Consider the following 25429-nt stretch of genomic DNA (forward strand, 5'->3'; position numbering starts at 1 on the left):
CAAATTTTTCTTTTGTTTCCTTTACTGCTTACTCAATATACATATTGAATAACATCGGGGATAGGCTACAACCTTGTCTCACTCCTTTCTCAACCACTCTTTCCCTTTCGTGCTTCTTGACTCTTTTAACTGCCATCTGGTTCCTGTACAAATTGTAAATAGCCTTTCGCTCCCTATATTTTACCATTGCCACTTTCAGAATTTGAAAGAGTATTCCAGTCACATTGTCAAAAGCTTTGTCTAAGTCTACAAATACTAGAAAAGTAGGTTTCCCTTTACTTAATCCATCTTCTAAGGTAAGTCGTAAGGTCAGTATAGCCTCACGTGTGCCAACATTTAGTTTAGTAATGGACATATGACAGCGGAATTACTACAGACCATAGCCAGAACTGTAGATTTCACAGTACTACATTTCAACAGAGTCACCATGCTTTTGAACACATTTACGTCATCCTTTAACACAGGCATCAAAACCATTTTGGAAAAATTCAGGATTGAGTCATGATTTTAAAGCCGTTTTAATCTCATCCATAAAGAGAATATATGGTGACGCTATAGTGGACATCAGCAATGTACGGCATTGGGTGAAGAAGTTTAGTAATACAGAAAAGATCAATGCAAACAAACCGCGCAGAGGCCAGCCGACATCTGCCACAGACACCAATTGTTGACGTGCTGTTGAGAGAAACACACATTAGAGTTCACAATCAACAGCGTAACTTACGCAATCACACTCAAAAACTTAAGTATGCAATAATGCACACCCCCACAGGCCATTTTTCACAACCCATGCGACTGGAAAAATAGGTTGGTCAGTGGTGCCTCACGCACCATATTCAACCCTGACTGTTTGGACCTATGAAAGACAAACTATATGGTTACAGATTCAATGACTTGGATGAGGCAAAAACAGCTTAAACGTATGGGCCGACAAACAAAACAAATTAGTTTTGATGCCTGAATTTAACAATGGCACAAATGCATGGTGACTTTGTTAAAGGTAGTGTTGTGTAGAGGACATTTCAAGCTGTGAAATGCAATAATTCCGATGTTATATGTTCACTATAAAAATTTTCATGACACAGGAGTCTTTAATTTTTGATCTATCCTCGTATATTTTGATTTAAAGACGGAAAATCCTATTTTCATATTACTGTTTTTCATTCGTAAATGTAAGTTAAGTTTAGCACTTGTTCCGTTATCATATATAGAGCTCTTACTGTAATAATTAATAACATTTTTCAGAACGTACATGTTGGATTTCTAAATGAACTAAGGAGACAGCAGCTAGAATCCTCAACTATTTAAATGACTTCTATAATTAGTTCATATCCAATTCTTTTATTCTTATAAAGCTTTTTTCTGGAACTTAAAAACTATGTACATGATTTGTGCATTTGATCCAGAAGTATTAGTTCGATACTAAAGGACGAAGTACACATGAGAAATGTGTAACTGTGGGCCACTTCGCAGTTCACAATGATACCAGAAAGTAAAGTCGAGCTGATATTCTCTTTTTATCTTGGTGTACACTTTTCATTTCAACTGACATTAAATATTCATGAGACGCGGGATACTTCAACTCAATAAAGACAAGGCAATAATTACCAATCAGACACAAACTCTGGCTTGTAAATTCCAACAGATTTTATTTAACAATTGCATAACAACAGCAAACTGCTGTTACCCCAGAATAATATACATAATTGCCCTAGAATCTGAAACATTACTAAACAGACAAAATGCCTACGGGCGTCAAAGCCCACCCCAAACAATAAATAGTTTTAAAACCCCTTACACAAATCTTAAGAATCATATCCTACCTTGCAAAGGTTGTTGTGTTTCTGTCTTCAATTGAATTTATAGTTTCTGCATTGTTCACCAGTTGCAAAAATCCAAATCTATCGACTGAGCTACTCAAGGACGACTCACGACCGCTCCTCACAGCTCTACTTCCGCCAGTACCTCGTCTTCTATCTTCCAAACTTCACAGAAGCTTTTTGGCGAAACTTATAGAACTACCACTCCTGGAAGAAAAAATATTGCGGAGACATGACTTAGCCACAGCCTGAGGGACATTCCTAGAATGAAATTTTACTCTACAGCGGAGTGTGTGCTGATATACAACTTCCTGACATTGAAACTGTGTGCCGGACCGAGGCTCGAACTCGGGACCTTTGCTTTTCCCATATAAGTTCTCTATCGACTAAGCTGCCCAAGCACGACACACGAACTGTCCTCACAGCTTTACTTCCGCCGATATCTCATCTCCTGCCTTGAAAAGGCTGTTTTGTTTTCTGTTTGCAATTGAATTTACAGTTGCTGAATTGTTCACCAGCTGCAAAAAGCCAAATCTGAAGGATATTTATGATGGTGCCATTGACTGAATGTATCATGGTTGTATTTACATTTATTTCTCCACACAACATTGGCTCACTTTTTTATCGAGACATCGTCCAGAGCTTAAAGTAATTTATTAAAAATATGTGTCTACCACAACTGGGTGGCCTATTGCATTTTTGTTTGTCTCACGTTCTCCGGCCGACGTTTGTCCGACGATGTTCCTGACGTTTGGCCGATACGACTTGCTAACATCGCCGGAGTTTCACTGTCCATCGCTGGTGGCCGTCACCAGGAACGAAGGTTGACTATATGGAAATGTTAGCCACTTGCGTTGCCGAAACGCCAGGAAAATCGTCAAAAAGACTCGGCCAGCAACCTGAGACGCCAAAAAAATGTAATGCGCTAATAAGTGGCCCCAAAAGCATCAATAATTTTGCACTACCGTGTGATCAGATCACGCAAAGAACGTCAAATTTTCTATAAATTCCGGTCTCTACAAAGTCAGGGGCTGATAACTGAAATTGTTTGTTTTTACATACTGTCATTATGTCATGCTTTATTCTAGACTGTTTATTTTCGTATAAAAATGCATGGTCCTCCACAAAAAATTTTTACGCTTACCTTAATCAGTGAGTTTACACTTTGAAGCTATAGCCCGCAGTAGTCGCATAAATCTGTGCATTTAATTGTGTTATGTTGGATGGTTACAATTAATCTTTCGAATCAAAGAGTTATTTTGTTTAGTACCTGCTGTGATCTCTTGGTGTTTTGCTCGATGTGTGTCTGGTATAGTTCCACTACTGATGAACTTGGACACAATACTGAAGAAGCATGTTTCAGCACCATGTATTGTCTGTGCGAACGCCTCTGCCACCGGAACTCTTTGTCCATATTCAACGCCATTACAATCATCACATGCCTTGAAGAAGCTGCCCAGCAACATGCAATCTCGATTTGGGATGAGCACTATCATGTAGCAGAAACCAGACGTATTTCCCACTTTTTTTCTTTCTTGAAGAAGCTGCCCAGCAACATGCAATCTCGATTTGGGATGAGCACTATCATGTAGCAGAAACCAGACGTATTTCCCACTTTTTTTCTTTCTTGATGGATTATTACAGGTCTGTCACAGACAGATATCCCTAACAATATGAAAGCTCTTCAAAAACTAGCTTTTGTTTCTGTACAGAACATCAGCAGCACAATCAACCCATAAGAGCACGATCATCTACTAGTATTGTACCCTGTCTTCGTAGTTTTCTCAATACATCTACATCTACGTGATTACTCTGCTATTCACAATTAAGTGCCTGGCAGACGGTTCGCTGAACCACCTTCAAGCTGTCTCTCTACCGTTCCACTCTCGAACGGGGCGCGCGCGAAAAACGAGCACTTAAATTTTTCTATGCGAGCCCTGAATTCTCCTATTTTATCGTGATGATCATTTCTCCCTACGTAGGTGTGTGCCAACAGAATGTTTTCGTAATTGGAGGAGAGAACTGGTGATTGAAATTTCATGAGAAGATCCCGTCGCAACGGAAAACGCCATTGTTTTAATGATTACCACATCAATACACGTATCATGTCTGTGACAGTATCTCCCCTATTTCACGATAATACAAAACGAGCCGCCCTTCTTTGAACTTTTTTCAATATCATCCGTCAGTCCCATCTGATACGGATCTCACACCGCACAGCAATACTTCAGAATAGGGCGGACAAGTGTAGTGTAAGCAGTCTCTTTAGTAGACCTGTTGCACCTTCTAAGTGTTCTGCCAATGAATCGCAGTCTTTGCTTTGCTCTACCCACAACATTGTCTATGTGATCGCTCCAACTTAGGTTATTTGTAATTGTAATCCCTAAGTATTTAGTTGAATTTACAGCCTTCAGATTTGCCTAACTTATCGAGTAATAGAAATTTAGGGGATTTCTTTTAGTACTCATGTGAATAGCTTCATACTTTTATTTATTCAGGGTCAATTGCCACTTTTCGCACCACAGAGATATTTTATCTAAATCATTTTGCAGTTCATTTTGGTCATATGATAACTTTACAAGACGATAAATGACAACATCATCTGCAAATAATCTAAGAGGGCTACCCAGATTGTCTCCTATGTCGTTATTGTAGATCAGGAACAATATCGGGCCTATAACACTTCCTTGGGGAACGCCGGATATTACTTCTGTTTTACTCGATGACTTTCCGTCTATTACTACAAACTGTGACCTTTCTGACAGGAAATCATGAATCGAGTCGCGCAACTGAAGCGATATTCCATAGGCGCCGGCCGAGGTGGCCGATCGGTTCTAGGCGCTACAGTCTGGAACTGCGCGACCGCTAGTGTCACAGGTTCGAGTCCTGCCTCGGGCATGGATGTGTGTGATGTCCTTAGGTTAGTTAGGTTTAAGTACTAAGTTCTAGGGGGCTGATAACCTTAGAAGTTAAGTCCCATAGTTCTCAGAGCCATATTCCATAGGCACACAGTTTGGTTAGAGCACGCTTGTGAGCAACGGTGTCGAAATGGATACGCCACCAAGCTCTACAAACTGAGTACTCCTATTAGCATCTAGCCATATTTTGCTCTGGTGCAGGTCGACTGCACCCCCGTCGCAAGGAGTGAAGAGCCTGGACGTGTGGCAGCTGTCGTGCATCGTGTTCGTGTTCCTGGCGCTGGTGGAGTACGCCACCATCTTGTACTGCCTTCGCGGCCCCTTCCGGCAGCGTCGCCACGCCTGGGCCTCCACCATCCGCGTAGTTCCAAGCTCGGCCACCACCCATCGTACAAGCGCTACCCCCAAGGTAAAGGTACGGAATCCCAAAAATAAAGTATAATTTGCATATATGGTTAGTTTAAAGGCGAGACTACGTAGAAAGCACATGCACTGAATTGGAAATTAACTATGCCTCGCAGACAGGCGCTTGAATAATATGCACATATGACAGTCATTTGAGACAGAATGTGTAGTTGCGCTAAAAGAAACAAGTTGCAGTAAACGGCGAATCGTTCGACATTTGAACACCATTCGACGATGTTGGCAGGACTGGGTGAACCATGGCCGAACACAGTGTCAAGAAGGAAGCGGCCAACGTACAGAGATGACAGAATGAGATGACCGAGCATTTGTTAGAGAGGCACTCAGAGCCCCAGATTCAGCATTATCATCGATCCGAAGTGCAGGTGGTGCTTCAGCTATCATAAGTGCCATTAATAAGAGGGTTGCAGAAATGCAGCTGAGCTCAGGGCGCCCCTTGCAACTGCCAATGACCTCCTTACACCAACAAACCCGTTTGCAGTGGTGTCGGGCGTATTCGAAATGGAATTCCATTGACAGGAGTATGCCTTCAGTGATGAGTCCCACATCGAACTGAGACCTCCCGTACAGCAAACATGTGTCTGGAGATGACCCAGGCAGTGGTGGGACACAAAACCTAATTGTCGTCCACTATACTGTACTGTACTGTACTGTAAATCATGGAATACTTCTAGGTAAGCTTAAGTACTGTGGTATGAATGGGACAGTGTTCAAATGGTTTAAATCATACCTAACTGGAAGAGTGCAGGAAGTTGAAATAAGCAGTTCACATAATATTCAAAAAACTGGTGATTTCTAAAACTGGGTAAAAATAAAGAGTGGGCTGCCGCAAGGTTCGGTCTTGGGTCCTCTGCTGTTCTTAATATATATTATTTACTTGCCATTCTATATTCACGAAGATGCAGAGCTGGTACTTTTTGTCGATGATACAAGTATAGCTATCACACCCAGCAGACAAGAATTAACTGGTGAAATTGTAAATGATGTTTTTCAGAAAATCATTAAGTGGTTCTCTGCAAATGGGCTCTCATTAAACTTTAACAAAACACAGTATATGCAATTCCACACAGTAAATGGAATGACGCCATTAATAAATATAGACTTCGATCGGAAATCGGTAGTTAAGGTAGAATATTCAAAATTTCTAGTTGTATGCATTGTTGAGGGGTTGAACTGGAAAAAACACACTGAAGATCTGCTGAAACGTTTGAATTCAGCTACTTATGCTATTAGGGTCGTTGCAAATTTTGGCGATATACATGTCAGTAAATTGGCTTACCACACCTATTTTCATTCTCTGCTTTCGTATGGCATCATATTCATCATTGAGTGAAAGAGTGTTCATTGCACAAAAGCATGTAATCAGAATAATTGCTGGAGATCATCCACGATCATCCTGCAGAGACTTATTTAAAGAGCTAGGGATCTTCACTGTAGCCTCACAATATATATATTCACTTACGAAATTTGTTGTTAGCAATCCGAACGAATTGAAAAGTAATAGTAGTGTACATGGCTGCTACACTAGGAGAAAGGATGATCTCCACTACTCAAGGTTAAATCTAACTTTGGCTCAGAAGGGGGTAAATTATGCTGCCACAAAAGTCTTTGGTCACTTACCTAATAGCATGAAAAGTCTGACAGATAGTCATATAGCATTTAAAAGGAAATTTTAAAAAAATTCTTAATGGCAAATCCTTCTACTCATTAGATGAATTTTTGGATCTAGTAAGTGGGTAATTTCCCCAACCCTCACAAAAAAATATTAAGTGTCATGTAATATTTTGTGCAATGCAATACCTTGTATAGACATCTTTTATTAACCTGACACGTTCCACATCATTACGAAGTGTCGTACTCATGATCTATGGAACAAGTACTAATCTTATCTAATCTCTACACATGGCCCGACACCCAGCAATGGTGGTCTGGAGTGCCATTTCATTTCATATCAGGATCCCCTTGGTTGTCATCTGTGGCACCCATAGGGCGCAGTGGAATGTCGACGGTATTCTACCTTCCCTTCTGTTATCTTTCATGGCAAGCCATCCTGGGCTTACGTTTCAGCTAGATAATGCCCACTCTTCACACAGCGAGATTTACTACTGCTTATCTTCATGCTTGCCAAATCCTGCCATGGCCTGCAGGGTCGCCAGATCTCTTCCTAGTTGAGGCTGGGTCCTCCAACCAGCTCGCGATTTTGATGATATAAAGCACCAGTTGGACATAATTTGGCACGATGTCCCTCAGGGCAACATCCAACAAGAGTATCAATCAGTACTAAGTCAAATAACTGCTTGCATAAAGGCCAAAGGTACACCAACGCATTATTGACATGCCCAATTTTTGAAGTTCTTTATCTTAAATAAATCATCCAATTTTTCTGTAATTTTAATCATTTGATTGTCTGTGCATGTACATCACATCTACCGATTTCCGTCTCAGTCGAATAATTCCTTCCTGATGCGTCGGTTTCTTTCTTTTTTTGTATTTGAGTGTATGTTAGTGAGTAGTATGTTTAATTAAGAACTGATGTACTAAATCTTGTAAAATCTCACATCCTCAAGATAGGATTCTCAAAAATTCTTTCATGCCTCTTTTCATTCCCGTTCAGCATCTTTGCAGTTTATTACTACTGTTTTGTAACTACTAGTCGGTGCATTGTTTTAATGTAAGAGACATGTTTTGCACTTTTTGATGATTAAAAGTAGGGGCAATATATTTAAAAAAAAGCTTTGCTAGTATGTATAATTTGCACTGGATTGTTTAAGTAGACGAGTCACATCACAGTGAGCCTTCTGTCTTTTCTTATATTGTAGAGTAATATGCTTTTAATTTTCATCATATACTACAAAAGGTATGTGTTATGTTTATCAGCTGGTCAATATTAATTAATTACTACATTTAATTCTTCCCTGTAGTTCATAGCTCTGCGCCCTGAATGACAAAATCAGACTGATGTATTCATCAGTATAACTAATATTTTCTTAATCGATTTTTCTAGCTACATAATCCATGGGCGGAAAATCATACATTTTCTTCCTTTTTCTTTTTTTGCATTAAAATTACCTCGAATACTTAGTATTACTAGACTCTCACATAAATTTCGTTTTGAGCAAGTAACGGTATGACTCAAAATCGAAATCTTGAACCTGAGTTCCAATACAAATTTTAAAATCGCAAAATGTGTTTTGTTAACTTTCAAGTCACTAAGGTAAAGTAACCCAAAGGTTGGTTTCAATACCACTCTACTTTACAATGCATGGTGCTACTGGAGGTAGTAAGTCTTTGCCTTCCTTCACTGTTTCAGTTGACCTACCTAGTCAGGCCATTTATATGGGGCCCATAATTTAATGTGGATTCTTCTGCCTTTTTTGGATATAAAAATCATTGCTAAAGATAAAAATGGCAATAGCTGACATACAACATCTTGTGACTGACCGAGGACTGAAACAGTAAAGTACATATCTTTTAGTGACTCATTAGTACTTCCTGTATGTTTGCATCTGTTGTTGGAAGCTAAGGGAAGGATCTATCTTAAATTTCGAACTCTTCTTCTAGACGTTTCAGATACACTTACATCAAAGTGGAAGATACGCTTCAACTTAAATTCCTCAGGTATATTCACATTAAGATAATGCTGTTACTTGGCTGATAACATAAGAATACTTGTTACTTCTATTCTACAGTCTTGTGTTAATAAACGTGTAATTAGGTCATTACTCAAAGAAATTAAATCGTATATTTTGCGATTGAACATCTTGGTGAGAAAACAGCTTAACATAACTTAATTCTATTTACTTGTGTTTTCAGAAACATGTTCAATGACTGGACAAAATTCTTATGAATTTGTATTCGTGTACACGAAATTCAGAAGCATTTCTGAAAGTTTTGGAAAAGGTTCAATTCAATACATTTTCTCACTGCCCAGTGTGCATACAGTTTCATGTTTCTATGTAAAATAGGTAATTTTACAGCCTTTGAAAGCATATGAATGTAGACTACGACAGTCCAAAAGTGTATAAAAATAAATATTGCATGTGACCACGCCCACACACCTGTAGAACTCAACTAAAAAAGTTTTCTTGATTTGTACAACCTACTGAATTTGTTTCAGTGCTGTGAAGTTTAAATGAACTCACTCAAAGATAATGTTAACAGCTGTATGTTATATTTTAAATGAGTCAGAAAATTTAGTAAAAGGCTACAATAATTTATTTTGTAAAGTTATGCTTGTCAAATAAGTCCAATCAAGTGTCGAAATATTATTTGAATTCTAGTATAAATTTAGTTGCGTTGTACAACAATGTATGTGGAACTAGACTGTTGATTTCAAAGAGGACCAGAGGCCTCCTGTTCTGGTATTGCTGTTTGAGGCTTTTAAATACAAATGTTCACTCTATTTTAGGTGGCTTCCACACTTTCGGAAAATCAAGGGTGACTTAATGATGAGGGAAATTGTTGACAGCACATTCTACTTGCACTGAAGGGTAATATCTTATTTTCCAAATTCAGAAGTTTAGTACCTCTAAAATGACCATGGCATCTAATATCTTGAAGAACATTTGAATAAATTATAGTCTGCATTGAGAAAGAGGACACAGGTGTGCGACAGTGCATATTCAAATAAAACCAAACTAAAAATAATAAATTCCACTGAGCCACGCAGCACTTTTGATTATGTCTATTGTAGGGTACTATGTCACACAATTCCAAAAGCTGAAAATGCACAGTGTTTCACTGGTAAGTAGTGTGAGTGTGTGGGTTTTATTTTGACAAGTTGTGCAATGGATTGATCCAACAAATACCCTTTGGCTCCTGCAAGAAACAGTTTGCACCTCACACTACTACAGAAGTCAGACAGACACTCCTAATGTACAGTCGTGGACAAAACGAGCGAGACCTTTCGCCTTTTCGTTATGCTGATCCGCACAGCTTTAAAGTCTGCTACACAGCATAACAGGCAAGGCGACGAAGTGCTACCAACATACTATGCACAGGCGTGAAATTGACAAACTATCTGAACTTCTTTAGACTGTTTTCCATAATTTGTAAGACTATATTAAAGCTGATTAATGTGTTAACACAACACGTAAATATAAGACAGAAATGAAAGAAGAAACGCTAATTGGTATGAACTATACCAATAAAAATGAATTTCAACTTATCGAGAAAACATAACTGTTTTAGTAAGACAAAGAACCCCAGATCGTTACGAATTAGTAAAATATTATCCGCATTCGGCCGCGAAACGGTCTGTGTCAACGTTCAGACCAGTCATACTGGATTACTGTTGCTGACCTACCACGAAAGTGTGCAAATTTAGCAATGCTTGAAGATTCATAACGAAATTCAGTTAAAAATCATTCAGTGCCACACTTAAGTCAATTCCATTATTGACAGAAGCGGAAAAAGTAGGCAGTAACATGTATTAAATTCTAAAAAAGTGTCATATAGAATGGGGTAGCGATAACACGTATTGGGGGCGCGAGAATTTCTTAAAACTGCTTTACTGATATTCTACCTGCCTCCAACGAGATTAGAATGGAAAACAAACTAGACCTTCCTTTCACTACACTAGCAGACAACCCAGGCACACAGCCCTCTATTATTACCCCTGAAATTAATAAGCCGGCAATTTCGCAATGAAAATGGCAAAATGAACTGTAGTTTCTGTTGCATAGAGCTTTCTAGACTCAAAAACATGAATTTTCTACCTTTATGTCACCGCTTATGTAACAGTCGTTCGGCATGTTTATTGAAATAACAAAATACTGTTATTAGCGAGTAAATTTAGTAGGATAATTCTGCACCACCCCAGGAAATAAACGGCTACATAGCTGCCAAACGTATTCTACACTGTTTAGAATTCTCCACTAGGCTCGCCACATCCAGAAAATGTTCATTAGCCGAAGTGTATCTTAAACTAGCTAGCAATGGGAATGTTCGCACTTCTAAAACGCGGTGGCATTAATACTGGGATGTGAATTACCACGTGTATAGGCAAATGGATTCTATTTGCATTCTTGTAAACGTGATTTGGATCGAAAGCGTAGCTACGATTAATATACTGATGTATCGACTGTAACTAGAACATTTCGAATAAAGAGCAGGGGGTGTTATTTATGCGACCCTCATCTACAGTAACTATCGTAGCTGTTTTCGTTGTTAGGATTTCGTCACCTAAACCGGTAAAAACGGAACCCTACTAGTCTCACTTTCTTGACCGCCTATCGGTCTACCCAACCTTTAAAACCCGCTTACCTCGATAACGGGTAGACATAATAAGCGGAGATGTATCGCAGTTCTTGCGGTAACCGGTCACTTGGTGGTGTAAAAAAAGTGAGCTTCTATGTCAACGCAATCTAAAGATACGGCCGTTTATGTAAAGAAAGTTTATGCGAAAGGTCAAAAAATGGCTCCAAGAAATGTGCGACCAAACTGCTTAGGTCATCAGTCCCCTAGACCTAGAACTACTTACACCAACCTAACCTAACACACATCCATGCCCGGGGGAGGATTCGAAATGACGGCGCAATCAGCCGCGCGTTCTGCGATATGACGTCGTTGAAAGCACGGCTAACCCGCGCCGGCAATCTGTTAATATCTTCTGATGTTGCTAAGAAGTAATTTACTTCTGGTGAATGATTTTATGCGCAGTTCATTTAAGATAGAATAACTAAAATATATTTGATGTTGCGGAAGACGAAGGACGCCTAATTCATTTCCCTCACTTTATTTATGATGTTAGATTCGCAATCTGAGCATACGTATTATCCATAACCACACTTTAGCGCCACATAGATATGTGATTGCAACACATTGGCGTACACTTGAGATATTTCGTTTCCCATGAAGTGGTGGCAGACGATGCTGTGGCGTCTTAGAAACGCGAGCTTCGTCAGTGCAAGATATCTCAGCACAGCTGAGCGAACGTTTTCTTCCTGCTGTTGCTAGTCTAATGGACAATGGAAATACTGTAGAATACTTTTGACAACTATGTGACCATCAATTTACGTTCGTGAGTCGTTCATAATTATGTTAGTAAATTCACTCGTTATTTTTATGTTCTTTAAATTACATTTGCTACATGATTCGCATTGAAGACGTAGGAAATGTATGTCATTTGGTCCAGGAAGCACGTTCCAATAGAAATTGATGCTTACATTGACATTTATGTTGCGAATTGGTCGTCTTATCCATCACATGGATAACGAGGACGCTCCATTTTGCTACAGTTGTTTCGTAGCTTACAAGGGAACCCCCCCCCCCATTGCACCCCCCCCCCACCCCTCAGATTTAGTTATAAGTTGGCACAGTGGATAGGCCTTGAAAAACTGAACACAGATCAATCGAGAAAACAGGAAGAAGTTGTGTGGAACTATGAAAAAAAAGGAAATTAAAAAATCTGAGTAGTCCATGCACAAGATAAGCAACATCAAGGACGGTGTATACTCACGAGCGCCGTGTTCGCGTGGTTAGCGTGAGCAACTGCGGAACGAGAGGTCCTTGGTGTAAGTCTTCCCTCGAGTGAAAAGTTTAATTTTTTATTTTCATACAATTATTATCTGTCCGTCCCTCCGACGGTGCGAGGTAACTGCGCCGTAGTATGGCGACGCTACACCTAAACAAACGTCGGAACACAGGACGTCAGTCGACTACAGCGCACGGAAGAGAGAGTATTTCTGCTAAGGAGGCTCCCTGGCTGGCAGTTGACTGTTCGCTACTTTGGACGAGAGTGCTTTAAATACGTGAGATGTATTCCGTGGGCAATATGAATCCAGAAAATATAGCTCGCGACTTCAATAACAAGGTCAATGAATATTTTCCGAACTGTAAGGAGTCGGACTGTGTACTGATGATTGTCCGAAAATAAAAAATTAAACTATTCACTCGAGGGAAGACTTAAACCAATGACCTCTCGTTCCGCAGCTGCTCACGCTAACCACGCGACCACGGCACTCCTGAGCTCACGTTGTCCTTGATGTTGCCTATCTTCGACATAGACTACTCAGTTTGTATATTTCGCTTATTTTTTTCATAGTTCCACACAGCTTCTTCCTGTTTTCTCGATTGATCTGTGTTCAGTTTTTCAAGGCCTATCCACTGTGCCAACTTATAACTAAATCTGAGGGGGGTACGATAGGGAGGTTCCCTTGTTAGTGGTATTGTGTGTTGGTGGCGTTGCCAGTTTACATACTGTGCAGTAACACACTATAAATGCGTTGGATGCCTCCTGTGATCAGTTCACTTCAAAAACGTTTTTTGTCATCGTAATTTATGTAACTGGCTCTTCGACTTCCAATTTGACACTTTGTGGAAAAATTGTGACTCTTCAGGCTTTGTTTATCTTGCTAGTCCTAGTTTCAAACATTGTCTGACAGAAAACGTAGGCATGAAGGAGTCAGTAAAAGCAATTATTCGCTATTACAGCAAACTTTTGAATCCACTGGACACTTGAATTCCCTATATTGATTGTGAGAGTTTTGTTATTTCTCTTGTTATTTACTGTCTCAATGTCATCCGTGAGAATAAAATTAAAGGCAGTAGGATTAGGTTCCTGATCTATAAACTATGATTTAATATTCTGCGCTGCTAAATAAATTTGGAAGGTTATATTCTTTACGTAAAACAGAGTATCGGTTTCAGTCCTAGGATTGACGATAAACTTCAGAAATACAATTACAGAATAGTGGCATATCGATTATGGCTCCTCACCATCAACAATAGTTGTTACCAATAGTTTCGCATTTGCTATTTGACCGTCGTTACCCTTTAGAGACCAACCTGATCTTTCCACAATGCCATTTTTAACTTGATTCTTAATAGGTCCTATAACTACAGATTTGTTGAAAATATTAACTGTTAAATACGTTATTCCACAAATTAAAAACTTCGAGTTATTCTTCATATCTTAAAACTTACTACCATTCACTTTCACTAAAGAAAAGATACATAATAATAAAATGAAACCAAAGATTAGAATGTCAAAGTATAGTGTGAATGGTTGAAATGAAATGAACTAAAAATCATCTTCTCGTCTAAAACACGTTACTGTTCCAGAGCACTTCGGCACCTCTCAAAATTTTTTACACCTCTGATGTTTAGCCACATGTCAACTAATAGTGGGTCTCATGATGCAGCACTGTTTCGCTGCCACAAAATAAAGCCTCAAAAATCAGTAAATAAAACTATTGTTCTACTGTTGCTCCAAATCGCATATACCAACCGCCCTCTGCTGCGACAACAACTCAAAGTCTACTGGGTATTCGATTTTTCTCTGCTTCTTCGGGCCTCCTTACCTCTCCTTCTAGCCCAACCTTTGTTCTCCAATTACGCCTTCATCGGCGAGCTTCTCCTCAATATTTTTCATTTGTGCTGAATTGTTTTGTACCCTTCTTGCATATACATGTGTGTCATATATTTTTACAGACTGCATGAATATATAAGGTGAGTATTCTTCTCTTAGCAAATTAAATATTACATATCTTGCTGTGAATTAATTTGTTTGTCCACATTCCACTTACTGCGTTTCCCTAAAATTATATAAAATATACGTCTGTAAAAAAACAAAAAAACAAAAAAAACCTCGAAACATCTGTTGCAGCTGAGTGGTGAAGGGTTGAAAAAAAAAATATATGCAACCCACAACAGCTCGAAGTCTGTTGGGCATTGAGCCCACAACTCGAGCCACATAACTAGGAGATTCAAGTAACTCATTCGAAGCGTCATGAATCACATCAGAAAGCTGTCGGCGAGTCGACGGTGCCTGCCCCTTTTCTCGTATTACTCTGACCATTTTTGCCCAAATATTCTCAATGGGATTCATGTCAGCTGCTTTAGGTGGCCATTCCATTACAGTAATATTACTATGGTCGTCGAACCACCTCTTAACCACACGTGCCATATGAATAGGCGAGCGATCTTGTTGGAACATGATCTGATCATCGCCAAATCTTGCTGTCACAGAAGGCAACATCACATTCTCCAGAATTGAGATGTAATTGCGAGCATCGAATCTTCCTTCCACTTCCCACAGGAGCCCACACCCTTCGGCCGATATCCATGCCCATACCGTTACCGACTCCCTGCCACTCCTACGGCAACTGTAAATATATTTTCGATTATACCTAGCACCTTTAGGTCGGTAAACAAGTACTTTTCCGGTTGATGCCGTAGAGAAAATTTTTTCGTCCGTGAAAATCACTTGCCTCCAAAACTGGAGAGGTCTGTCGGCATATTCAGCAGCAAAAGCAAGGCGAGTTTCTCTGTGGGAAACTGTCAATGTCTCTTTCACAGCAGCGCTTCTTCCTCTCAGTCAATCTTCCCTTAGACGACGAGTGACGGTCTTACTGCTAACATTGACACCCAAAGTCTGCTGAATCTGTCGTGCGTTGACAAATGGGTGGTTCTCACTGAAACGGCATATCTGCTGATCCTGAGCTGCTGTTTTGCGGAGACGGCCACGAGGTCTCCTATTCAGGTTACCACTCTCTTCCTTTCGTCTAATCCACCTGGCTACCGTCGACTTGTGAAGACCCATAGTTCTTGCTATATAGCCATTTGAAAATCCCTCTGCATGGAGTGCTATTATAGCGCCCTTGTCTGCCTCATCCAGATGGGCCACTTAGCGTTGACTGAATGAATCGTCGTGGTTAATATCTGCTGTGGAAACAGCGCTAGCAGGAAACAGACTGCCTCCTCCACGACGGCAGCCACAACACAGTGGCCAAGTATGTGTAACACGGAAATCGATGGCATAAACGATAGAACGCAAGCCCGTACCCGTGTCATTACATAGTGGAGCAACTTAGAATCTGTAATTTTTCTCAGAAGGGACTGGTCCACTCTTGTCATGTCTTATCCTGATAAATATTACATGAAATGAAATGTTTAGGTTTTGTATATGCGGCAGGCCAAACGCAAGAAACACTTCTGAAATATCTGAGGCTACCTGAAGAACACTTCGTGAATTTTAGCTGTAGAAGGTTGCCTTATAGGAAGGAAAATGTGTTTATCATCGCTCGCCGTGTTTCCAAGCGGCGCAGTTTACTCTGAGGCATACATAGTTCTCGCCGGGCGTAAGAAGCGACTCGACTAACGAGGGGAACTCGCCAGGTGTCATAGGCTGATTGTCCGAAAACTTTGCTCAGTGAAGGAGAGGACAAAATAAGCGAACCTGCAGTTCGGCTTATATGCAAACACTCGACCGTTTCCGAGAAAGCGACGGTCAAAGTTATCAACGCGCTGTTGCTATAGTGTAGATACCTTCTGCAGGCGAGAACGCAACTGAAGCGGTGGCTCATGGCTATGTTCGGTCAGAGGGTTAGCGGCCCTCTGTAATAAAAAAACTGAGTTAATCGATCAGCAACGAACTTAAACGGGTGTCTTACGACGTCCGCCTCGAGCAGATTCAACGAACGAAAGCGAACAAAATGAGATTAAAAAAAAAGGCTACCGTCGTTCCTTCATAACTTTGATTCCCGTGTTCGAGACCATCTTGGTTTTTTTTATTATCATTTTTTCCTGCCTCTCTATCAGAATTATCTACGAATGCTTTTTTTATAATTTATGCTGAAATAATGTTGTCGTTATTCGCCAGTTAACTTGATGTGTAATTAATGAATTAAAAAAAATAATAAAAGAATGAGACAAACTGATCTAAAATCATCTGGTCTGCTTCATGTATCGTTAAATCCAAATGGTTTATAAATGTTAATCTACATTCAGATCCGATGATGGCACCTTTAATGTGTTGAAACCGGTTATCCAGTAAACAGTATTTACGCGATCTTGGCTTCTGAATTATTTCTACAACAGAGTGATCGCTCCACTAGGCACTGTGTGTTCCCCTTTTAACTTCCTCCTTTACACAGTAAATTAACTCACGAATAACGACAACATTGTTTCAACATAAATTGGAATAAACATTCGTAGATATTCAGTGAGTGAGTAAGGAAAAAAAGAAAAACCAGGTTTCGAACTCGTAGCGCAAAGTTCCGAAGTCGCGATGGTAGCCACAGAGCCTCCGCTTCAGTTGAATCCTTACCAGCTAAGAGTTATCTACACTATAGCAACAGCGCATTGAAAACATTGACAGTCATTTTCTCAGAAGTGGTAGACGGTAGAGTGTAAGCAGATAAGCCGAGACACGTGTTCGCTTATTTTGTCCCCTCTTTTTCTGAGCGAAGTTTCAGCAAGATCGGGGTAGGCAGTTTGTTGTTGTTATTATGGTCTTCAGTCCTGAGACTGGTTTGATGCAGCTCTCCATGCTACTCTATCCTGTGCAAGCTTCTTCATCTCCCAGTACCTACTGCAACCTACATCCTTCTGAATCTGCTTAGTGTATTCATCTCTTGGTCTCCCCCTACGATTTTTACCCTCCACGCTGCACTCCAATACTAAATTGGTGATCCCTTGATGCCTCAGAACATGTCCTACCAACCGATCCCTTCTTCTGGTCAAGTTGTGCCACAAACTTCTCTTCTCCCCAATCCTATTCAATACTTCCTCATTAGTTATGCGATCTACCCATCTAATCTTCAGCATTCTTCTGTAGCACCACATTTCGAAAGCTTCTATTCTCTTCTTGTCCAAACTATTTACCGTCCATGTTTCACTTCCATACATGGCTACACTCCATACAAATACTTTCAGAAATGACTTCCTGACACTTAAATCTATACTCGATGTTAACAAATTTCTCTTCTTCAGAAACGCTTTCCTTGCCATTGCCAGTCTACATTTTATATCCTCTCTACTTCGACCATCATCAGTTATTTTGCTCCCCAAATAGCAAAACTCCTTTACTACTTTAAGTGTCTCATTTTCTAATCTAATAATCTCAACATCACCCGACTTAATTCGACTACATTCCGTTATCCTCGATTTGCTTTTGTTGATATTCATCTTATATCCTCCCTTCAAGACACCATCCATTCCATTCAACTGCTCTTCCAAGTGCTTTGCTGTCTCTGACAGAATTACAATGTCATCGGCGAACCTCAACGTTTTTATTTCTTCTCCATGGATTTTAATACCTACTCCAAATTTTTCTTTTGTTTCCTTTACTGCTTGCTCAATATACAGATTGAGTAACATCGGGGAGAGGCTACAACCCTGTCTCACTCCCTTCTTAACCACTGCTTCCCTTTCATGTCCCTCGACTCTTATAACTGCCATCTGGTTTCTGTACAAATTGTAAATAGCCTTTCGCTCCCTGTATTTTACCCCTGCCACCTTTAGAATTTGAAAGAGAGTATTCCAGTCAACATTGTCAAAAGCTTTCTCTAAGTCTACAAATGCTAGAAACGTAGGTTTGCCTTTCCTTAATCTTTCTTCTAAGATAAGTCGTAGGGTCAGTATTGCCTCACGTGTTCCAACATTTCTACGGAATCCAAACTGATCTTCCCCGAGGTCGGCTTCTACCAGTTTTTCCATTCGTCTGTAAAGAATTCGTGTTAGTATTTTGCAGCTGTGGCTTATTAAACTGATTGTTCGGTAATTTTCACATCTGTCAACACCTGCTTTCTTTGGGATTGGAATTATTATATTCTTCTTGAAGTCTGAGGGTATTTCGCCTGTTTCATACATCTTGCTCACTAGATGGTAGAGTTTTGTCAGGACTGGCTCTCCCAAGGCCGTCAGTAGTTCCAATGGAATGTTGTCTACTCCGGGGGCCTTGTTTCGACTCAGGTCTTTCAGTGCTCTGTCAAACTCTTCACGCAGTATCGTATCTCCCATTTCGTCTTCATCTACATCCTCTTCCATTTCCATAATATTGTCGTCAATTTCATCGCCCTTGTATAGACCCTCTATATACTCCTTCCACCTTTCTGCTTTCCCTTCTTTGTTTAGAACTGGGTTTCCATCTGAGCTCTTGATGTTCATACAAGTGGTCCTCTTATCTCCAAAGGTCTCTTTAATTTTCCTGTAGGCAGTATTTATCTTACCCCTAGTGAGATAAGCCTCTACATCCTTACATTTGTCCTCTAGCCATCACTGCTTAGCCATTTTGCGCTTCCTGTCGATCTCATTTTTGAGACGTTTGTATTCCTTTTTGCCTGCTTCATTTACTGCATTTTTATATTTTCCCCTTTCATCAATTAAATTCAGTATTTCTTCTGTTACCCAAGGATTTCTACTAGCCCTCGTCTTTTTACCTACTTGATCCTCTTCTGCCTTCACTACTTCATCCCTCAAAGCTACCCATTCTTCTTCTACTGTATTCCTTTCCCCCATTCATGTCAATTGTTCCCTTATGCTCTCCCTGAAACTCTGTACAACCTCTGGTTCTTTCAGTTTATCCAGGTCCCATCTCCTTAAATTCCCACCTTTTTGCAGTTTCTTCAGTTTTAATCTACAGGTCATAGCCAATAGATTGTGGTCAGAGTCCACATCTGCTCCTGGAAATGTCTTACAATTTAAAACCTGGTTCCTAAATCTCTGTCTTACCATTATATAATCTATCTGGTACCTTTTAGTATCTCCAGGGTTCTTCCATGTATACAACCTTCTATCATGATTCTTAAACCAAGTGTTACCTATGATTAAGTTGTGCTCTGTGCAAAATTCTACCAGGCGGCTCCCTCTTTCATTTCTTAGCCCCAATCCATATTCACCTACTACGTTTCCTTCTCTCCCTTTTCCTACACTCGAATTCCAGTCACCCATGACTATTAAATTTTCGTCTCCCTTCACTATCTGAATAATTTCTTTTATTTCATCATACATTTCTTCAATTTCTTCGTCATCTGCAGAGCTAGTTGGCATATAAACTTGTACTACTGTAGTAGGTGTGGGCTTCGTATCTATCTTGGCCACAATAATGCGTTCACTATGCTGTTTGTAGTAGCTTACCCGCATTCCTATTTTCCTATTCATTATTAAACCTACTCCTGCATTACCCCTATTTGACTTTGTGTTTATAACCCTGTAGTCACCTGACCAGAAGTCTTGTTCCTCCTGCCACCGAACTTCACTAATTCCCACTATATCTAACTTTAACCTATCCATTTCCCTTTTTAAATTTTCTAACCTACCTGCCCGATTAAGGGATCCGACATTCCACGCTCCGATCCGTAGAACGCCAGTTTTCTTTCTCCTGATAACGACATCCTCTTGAGTAGTCCTCGTTCGGAGATCCGAATGGGGGACTATTTTACCTCCGGAATATTTTACCCAAGAGGACGTCATCATCATTTAATCATACAGTAAAGCTGCATGCCCTCGGGAAAAATTACGGCCGTAGTTTCCCCTTGCTTTCAGCCGTTCGCAGTACCAGCACAGCAAGGCCGTTTTGGTTATTGTTACAAGGCCAGATCAGTCAATCATCCAGACTGTTGCCCTTGCACTACTGAAAAGGCTGCTGCCCCTCTTCAGGAACCACACGTTTGTCTGGCTTCTCAACAGATACCCCTCCGTTGTGGTTGTACCTATGGTACGGCTATCTGTATTGCTGAGGCACGCAAGCCTCCCCACCAACGGCAAGGTCCATGGTTCATGGGGGGGGGGGGGGGGGGGTAGGCAGTAACATGTATTAAATTCTACAAAAGTGTCATATTGACATCCACAGTATCACAGTATAGAATGGGGTAGCGATAAAACGTATTGGGGGCGCGAGAATTTCTTAAAATTGCTTTACTGATATTCTACCTGCCTCCATCGAGATTAGAACCGAAAACAGACCAGACCTTCCTTTCACTACACTAGCAGACAACCCAGGCAAACAGCCCTCTATTATTACCCCTGACATTAATAAGCCGGCAATTTCGCAATGAAAATGGCAAAATGAACTGTAGTTTCTGTTGCATAGAGCTTTCTGGACTCAAAAACATGAATTTTCTACCTTTATGTCACCGCTTATGTGACAGTCATTCGGGATGTTTATCGATATAACAAAATACTGTTATTAGCGAGTAAATTTAGTAGGATAATTCTGCACCACCCCAGGAAATAAACGGCTACATAGCTGCCAAACGTATTCTACATTTTTTCGAATTCTCCACTAGACTCGCCACAGCCAGAAAACGTTCATTAACCGAAGTGTTTCTTAAGCTAGCTAGCAATGGGAATGTTCGCACTTCTAAAACGCGGTGGCATTAATACTGGGATGTGAATTACCACGTGTATAGGCAAATGGATTCTATTTGCTTTCCTGTAAACGTGATTTGGATCGAAAGCGTAGCTACGATTAATATGCTGATGTATCGACTGCAACTAGAACATTTCGAATAAAGAGTAGGGGGTGTTATTTATGCGGCCCTGATCTTCAGTAACTGTCGTAGCTGTTTTCGTTGTTAGGATTTCGTCACCTAAACCGGTAAAAACGGAACCCTACTAGTCTCACTTTCTTGACCGCCTATCGGTCTACCCAACCTTTAAAACCCGTTTACCTCGATAACGGGTAGACATAATAAGCGGAAATGTATCGCACTTCTTGCGGTAACCGGTCCCTTGGTGATGTAAAAAAGTGAGCTTCTATGTCAACGCAATCTAAAGATACGGCCGTTTATGTAAAGAAAATTTATGCGAAAGGTTAAAAAATGGCTTCAAGAACTATGCGACCAAACTGCTTAGGTCATCAGTCCCCTAGACCTAGAACTACTTAAATCTAGGTAGCCTAAGGACATCACAGACATCTATGACCGAGGTAGGATTGCAACCTGCGACTGAAGCAGCCGTGCGGTTCGTGACTGAAGCGCCTGGAACCGCTCGTCCACCGCACCCGGCGAAACCCTATTCACCTCATGTATAATGATAATATATACTGTCTAGTGAGGATAAACTATATACGCCAGCAACTCAGATCCTTTGATCACGGAACTTTTACGAAGCTACATTCAAACTTTGTTCGAAGTCGTCAGCAATATCCATTTATAAACACCCTAGGAACGTCGTATGCGATATCCACTTCTGAAGACGCTGGCAGATACTGCAGTACCATAACAAGTAGGTAAGAATTTATTGTTATTGGTCCATGCATGACACTTTATTTCAGTAACAATTTAACGCGCCGAGGTGTTTGTATATGGCTGAAAATAAGGAACAAAAAGTAAACAAACAGCATACAACTTCGATGTTCAAATCAAATGTAACTCACATGTCGCATTTACAACATAATTTCGTTGTTACATCTACATGACTACATCTACAGGATTTCTTTGCATTCCAGACTTACGTGCCTGGCAGAAGGTTCGGATTATTTCTCTACCGCCCCACTCATTAACAGTGTGCGGGAAAAAGGACCACTTAAACCATTTCTTACGAGCCTTGAATTACATTATTACTAAAATTTCTTCCTGTGTAAGTTCCCGAGGAAATAATGTTTTCGCATTCAGAACAGATGTTGGTGATTGAAATTTCGTGAAAAGATCTCGCAGCAACGAAAAACGCTTTTGTTTTCATGAATGTTATCCCAACTCGATTATCAAATCTGGGACTCTCTCTACCCTATTTCGTGACATTACAAATCGTGCTACCGTTCCTTGGACGTTTTTGCGTGCACAGTCAATCACGTCTGTCAAGGATATTATAGCAGTGGACGGACAAACGTAGTGTAGGCAGTGTTTTCAGTTGGCCTGTTGCGTATTCTCAGTTTTCGGCCAATAAAACGCAGTGTTTCGTCTGCCTTCCCCACAATTGTATGTTTTCGATCGTTCCAGTTTAGGTTTAACTGGGTACTGAGATGAAGTGACAGTGCTTCGACTTGTGCTTTGTCATGTAACCGAAAGTTAATTATTGTTATAGGACGCAGCTTTCATGTTTAATGCATTCTTCATTCAACAGAGTACACTCCTCGTGCACCACACATAACTGTTTCAAAGTATTAAATTGTTACTGACGTTACCAAGGTTCAGTGGTCATCTAAACTTGCCGTTTTGAAACAAAGGAAAATATTATAGCGAAATATAGCAACTAAGAAGCGGAGTATCCAAATAAACAAACATTTCCGGTTCAAGTAGTTGCAGTAGGTCTACTACACAGTAACTTAAATTGGGAGCAAAGCCCATTAGTAGATCGTTATCAGGAAAACCAGCACTCATAATGCAAAGTGCCACTACAAGAAAGAAAGTTTCCAAACATGTGCACGAGTAATCGAGGAAAGTGGACGCATTCTGTCTACTGAATCGCAACGCACGCTACTTACGAGGGAACACGCCAAGTGTCATACCCCAATCTTGCTGAAACTTCACTCAGTGAAAGAGGGGACAAAATAAGCGAACACGTGTCTCGGCTTATCTGCTTACACTCTACCGCTTCTGAGAAAACGACGGTCAAAGTTTTCAATGCGCTGTTGCTATAGTGTCGATACCTCTTAGAGGGTAAGGATTCAACTGAAGCGGTGGCTCTGTGGGTACCATCGCGACTTCGGAACTTTGCGCTACGAGTTCGAAACCTGGTTTTTCCTTTTCTTTCCCCCCTGACTCTCTGAATTATCTACGAATGTTTATTCCAATTTATGTTGAAACAATGTTGTCGTTATTCGTCAGTCAATTTACTGTGTAAAGAAAGAAGTTAAAAAGGGAACACAGAGTGCCTAGTGAGGCGATCACTCTGTTGTAGAAATAATTCAGAAGCCAAGATCGCGTAAATACTGTTTACTGGATAACCGGTTTCAACACATTAAAGGTGCCATTATCCGATCTGAATGTAGAATAACATTTATAAACCATTTGGATATAACGATACATGAAGCAGACCAGATGGTTTCAGATCAGCTTGTCTCATTCTTTTATTATTTTTTTAATTCACTAATTACACACAAAATTAATTAGCGAATAGCGACAACATTATGTCAACATAAATTAGAAAAAAACCATTCGTAGTTAATTCTGATAGAGAGGCAGGAAAAAATAATAATAAAAAAAACCAAGATGGTCTTGAGCACGGGAATCAAAGTTATGAAAGAACGACGGTAGCCCTGAGCCACCGCTTCAATTGCGTTCTCGCCTGCAGAAGGTATCTACACTATAGCAACAGCGCGTTGATAACTTTGACCGTCGCTTTCTCGGAAACGGTCTAGTGTTTGCATATAGGCCGAACCACAGGTTCGCTTATTTTGTCCTCTCCTTCACTGAGCAAAGTTTCCGGACAATCAGCCTATGACACCTGGCGAGTTCCCCTCGTTAGTCGAGTCGCTTCTTACGCCCGGCGAGAACTATGTATGCCTCAGAGTAAACTGCGCCGCTTGGAAACACGGCGAGCGAGGATAAACACATTTTCCTTCCTATAAGGCAACCTTCTACAGCTAAAATTCACGAAGTGTGCTTCAGGTAGCCTCAGATATTTCAGAAGTGTTTCTTGCGTTTGGCCTGCCGCATATACAAAACCTAAACATTTCATTTCATGTAATATTTATCAGGATAAGACATGACAAGAGTGGACCAGTCCCTTCTGAGAAAAATTACAGATTCTAAGTTGCTCCACTATGTAATGACACGGGTACGGGCTTGCGTTCTATCGTTTATGCCATCGATTTCCGTGTTACACATACTTGGCCACTGTGTTGTGGCTGCCGTCGTGGAGGAGGCAGTCTGTTTCCTGCTAGCGCTGTTTCCACAGCAGATATTAACCACGACGAATCATTCAGTCAACGCTAGGTGGCCCATCTGGATGAGGCAGACAAGGGCGCTATAATAGCACTCCATGCAGAGGGATTTTCAAATGGCTATATAGCAAGAACTATGGGTCTTCACAAGTCGACGGTAGCCAGGTGGATTAGACGAAAGGAAGAGAGTGGTAACCTGAATAGGAGACCTCGTGGCCGTCTCCGCAAAACAGCAGCTCAGGATCAGCAGATATGCCGTTTCAGTGAGAACCACCCATTTGTCAACGCACGACAGATTCAGCAGACTTTGGGTGTCAATGTTAGCAGTAAGACCGTCACTCGTCGTCTAAGGGAAGGTGGACTGAGAGGAAGAAGCGCTGCTGTGAAAGAGACATTGACAGTTTCCCACAGAGAAACTCGCCTTGCTTTTGCTGCTGAATATGCCGACAGACCTCTCCAGTTTTGGAGGCAAGTGATTTTCACGGACGAAAAGGTTTTCTCTACGGCATCAACCGGACAAGTACTTGTTTACCGACCTAAAGGTGCTAGGTATAATCGAAAATATATTTACAGTTGCCGTAGGAGTGGCAGGGAGTCGGTAACGGTATGGGCATGGATATCAGCCGAAGGGTGTGGGCTCCTGTGGGAAGTGGAAGGAAGATTCGATGCGCGCAATTACATCTCAATTCTGGAGAATGTGATGTTGCCTTCTGTGATAG

At 40.7% G+C, this 25429-nt stretch overlaps 1 protein-coding gene across 1 annotated transcript in view; it reads left to right on the forward strand.

Moving 5' to 3' along the window:
• The window catches only part of LOC126132938 (gamma-aminobutyric acid receptor subunit delta-like), a 57217-nt gene that overhangs the window by 22819 nt on the left and 8969 nt on the right, over window positions 1-25429 (forward strand). Inside the window, exon 3 of the mRNA XM_049915183.1 lies at window positions 4940-5147. Within this exon, the coding sequence (XP_049771140.1) occupies window positions 4940-5147 (208 nt within the window). The remainder of the gene's footprint in view (window positions 1-4939; window positions 5148-25429) is intronic.

This window comes from Schistocerca cancellata, chromosome 1, assembly GCF_023864275.1.
Source record: "Schistocerca cancellata isolate TAMUIC-IGC-003103 chromosome 1, iqSchCanc2.1, whole genome shotgun sequence".
NCBI classification, from domain to species: Eukaryota; Metazoa; Arthropoda; class Insecta; order Orthoptera; family Acrididae; genus Schistocerca; species Schistocerca cancellata.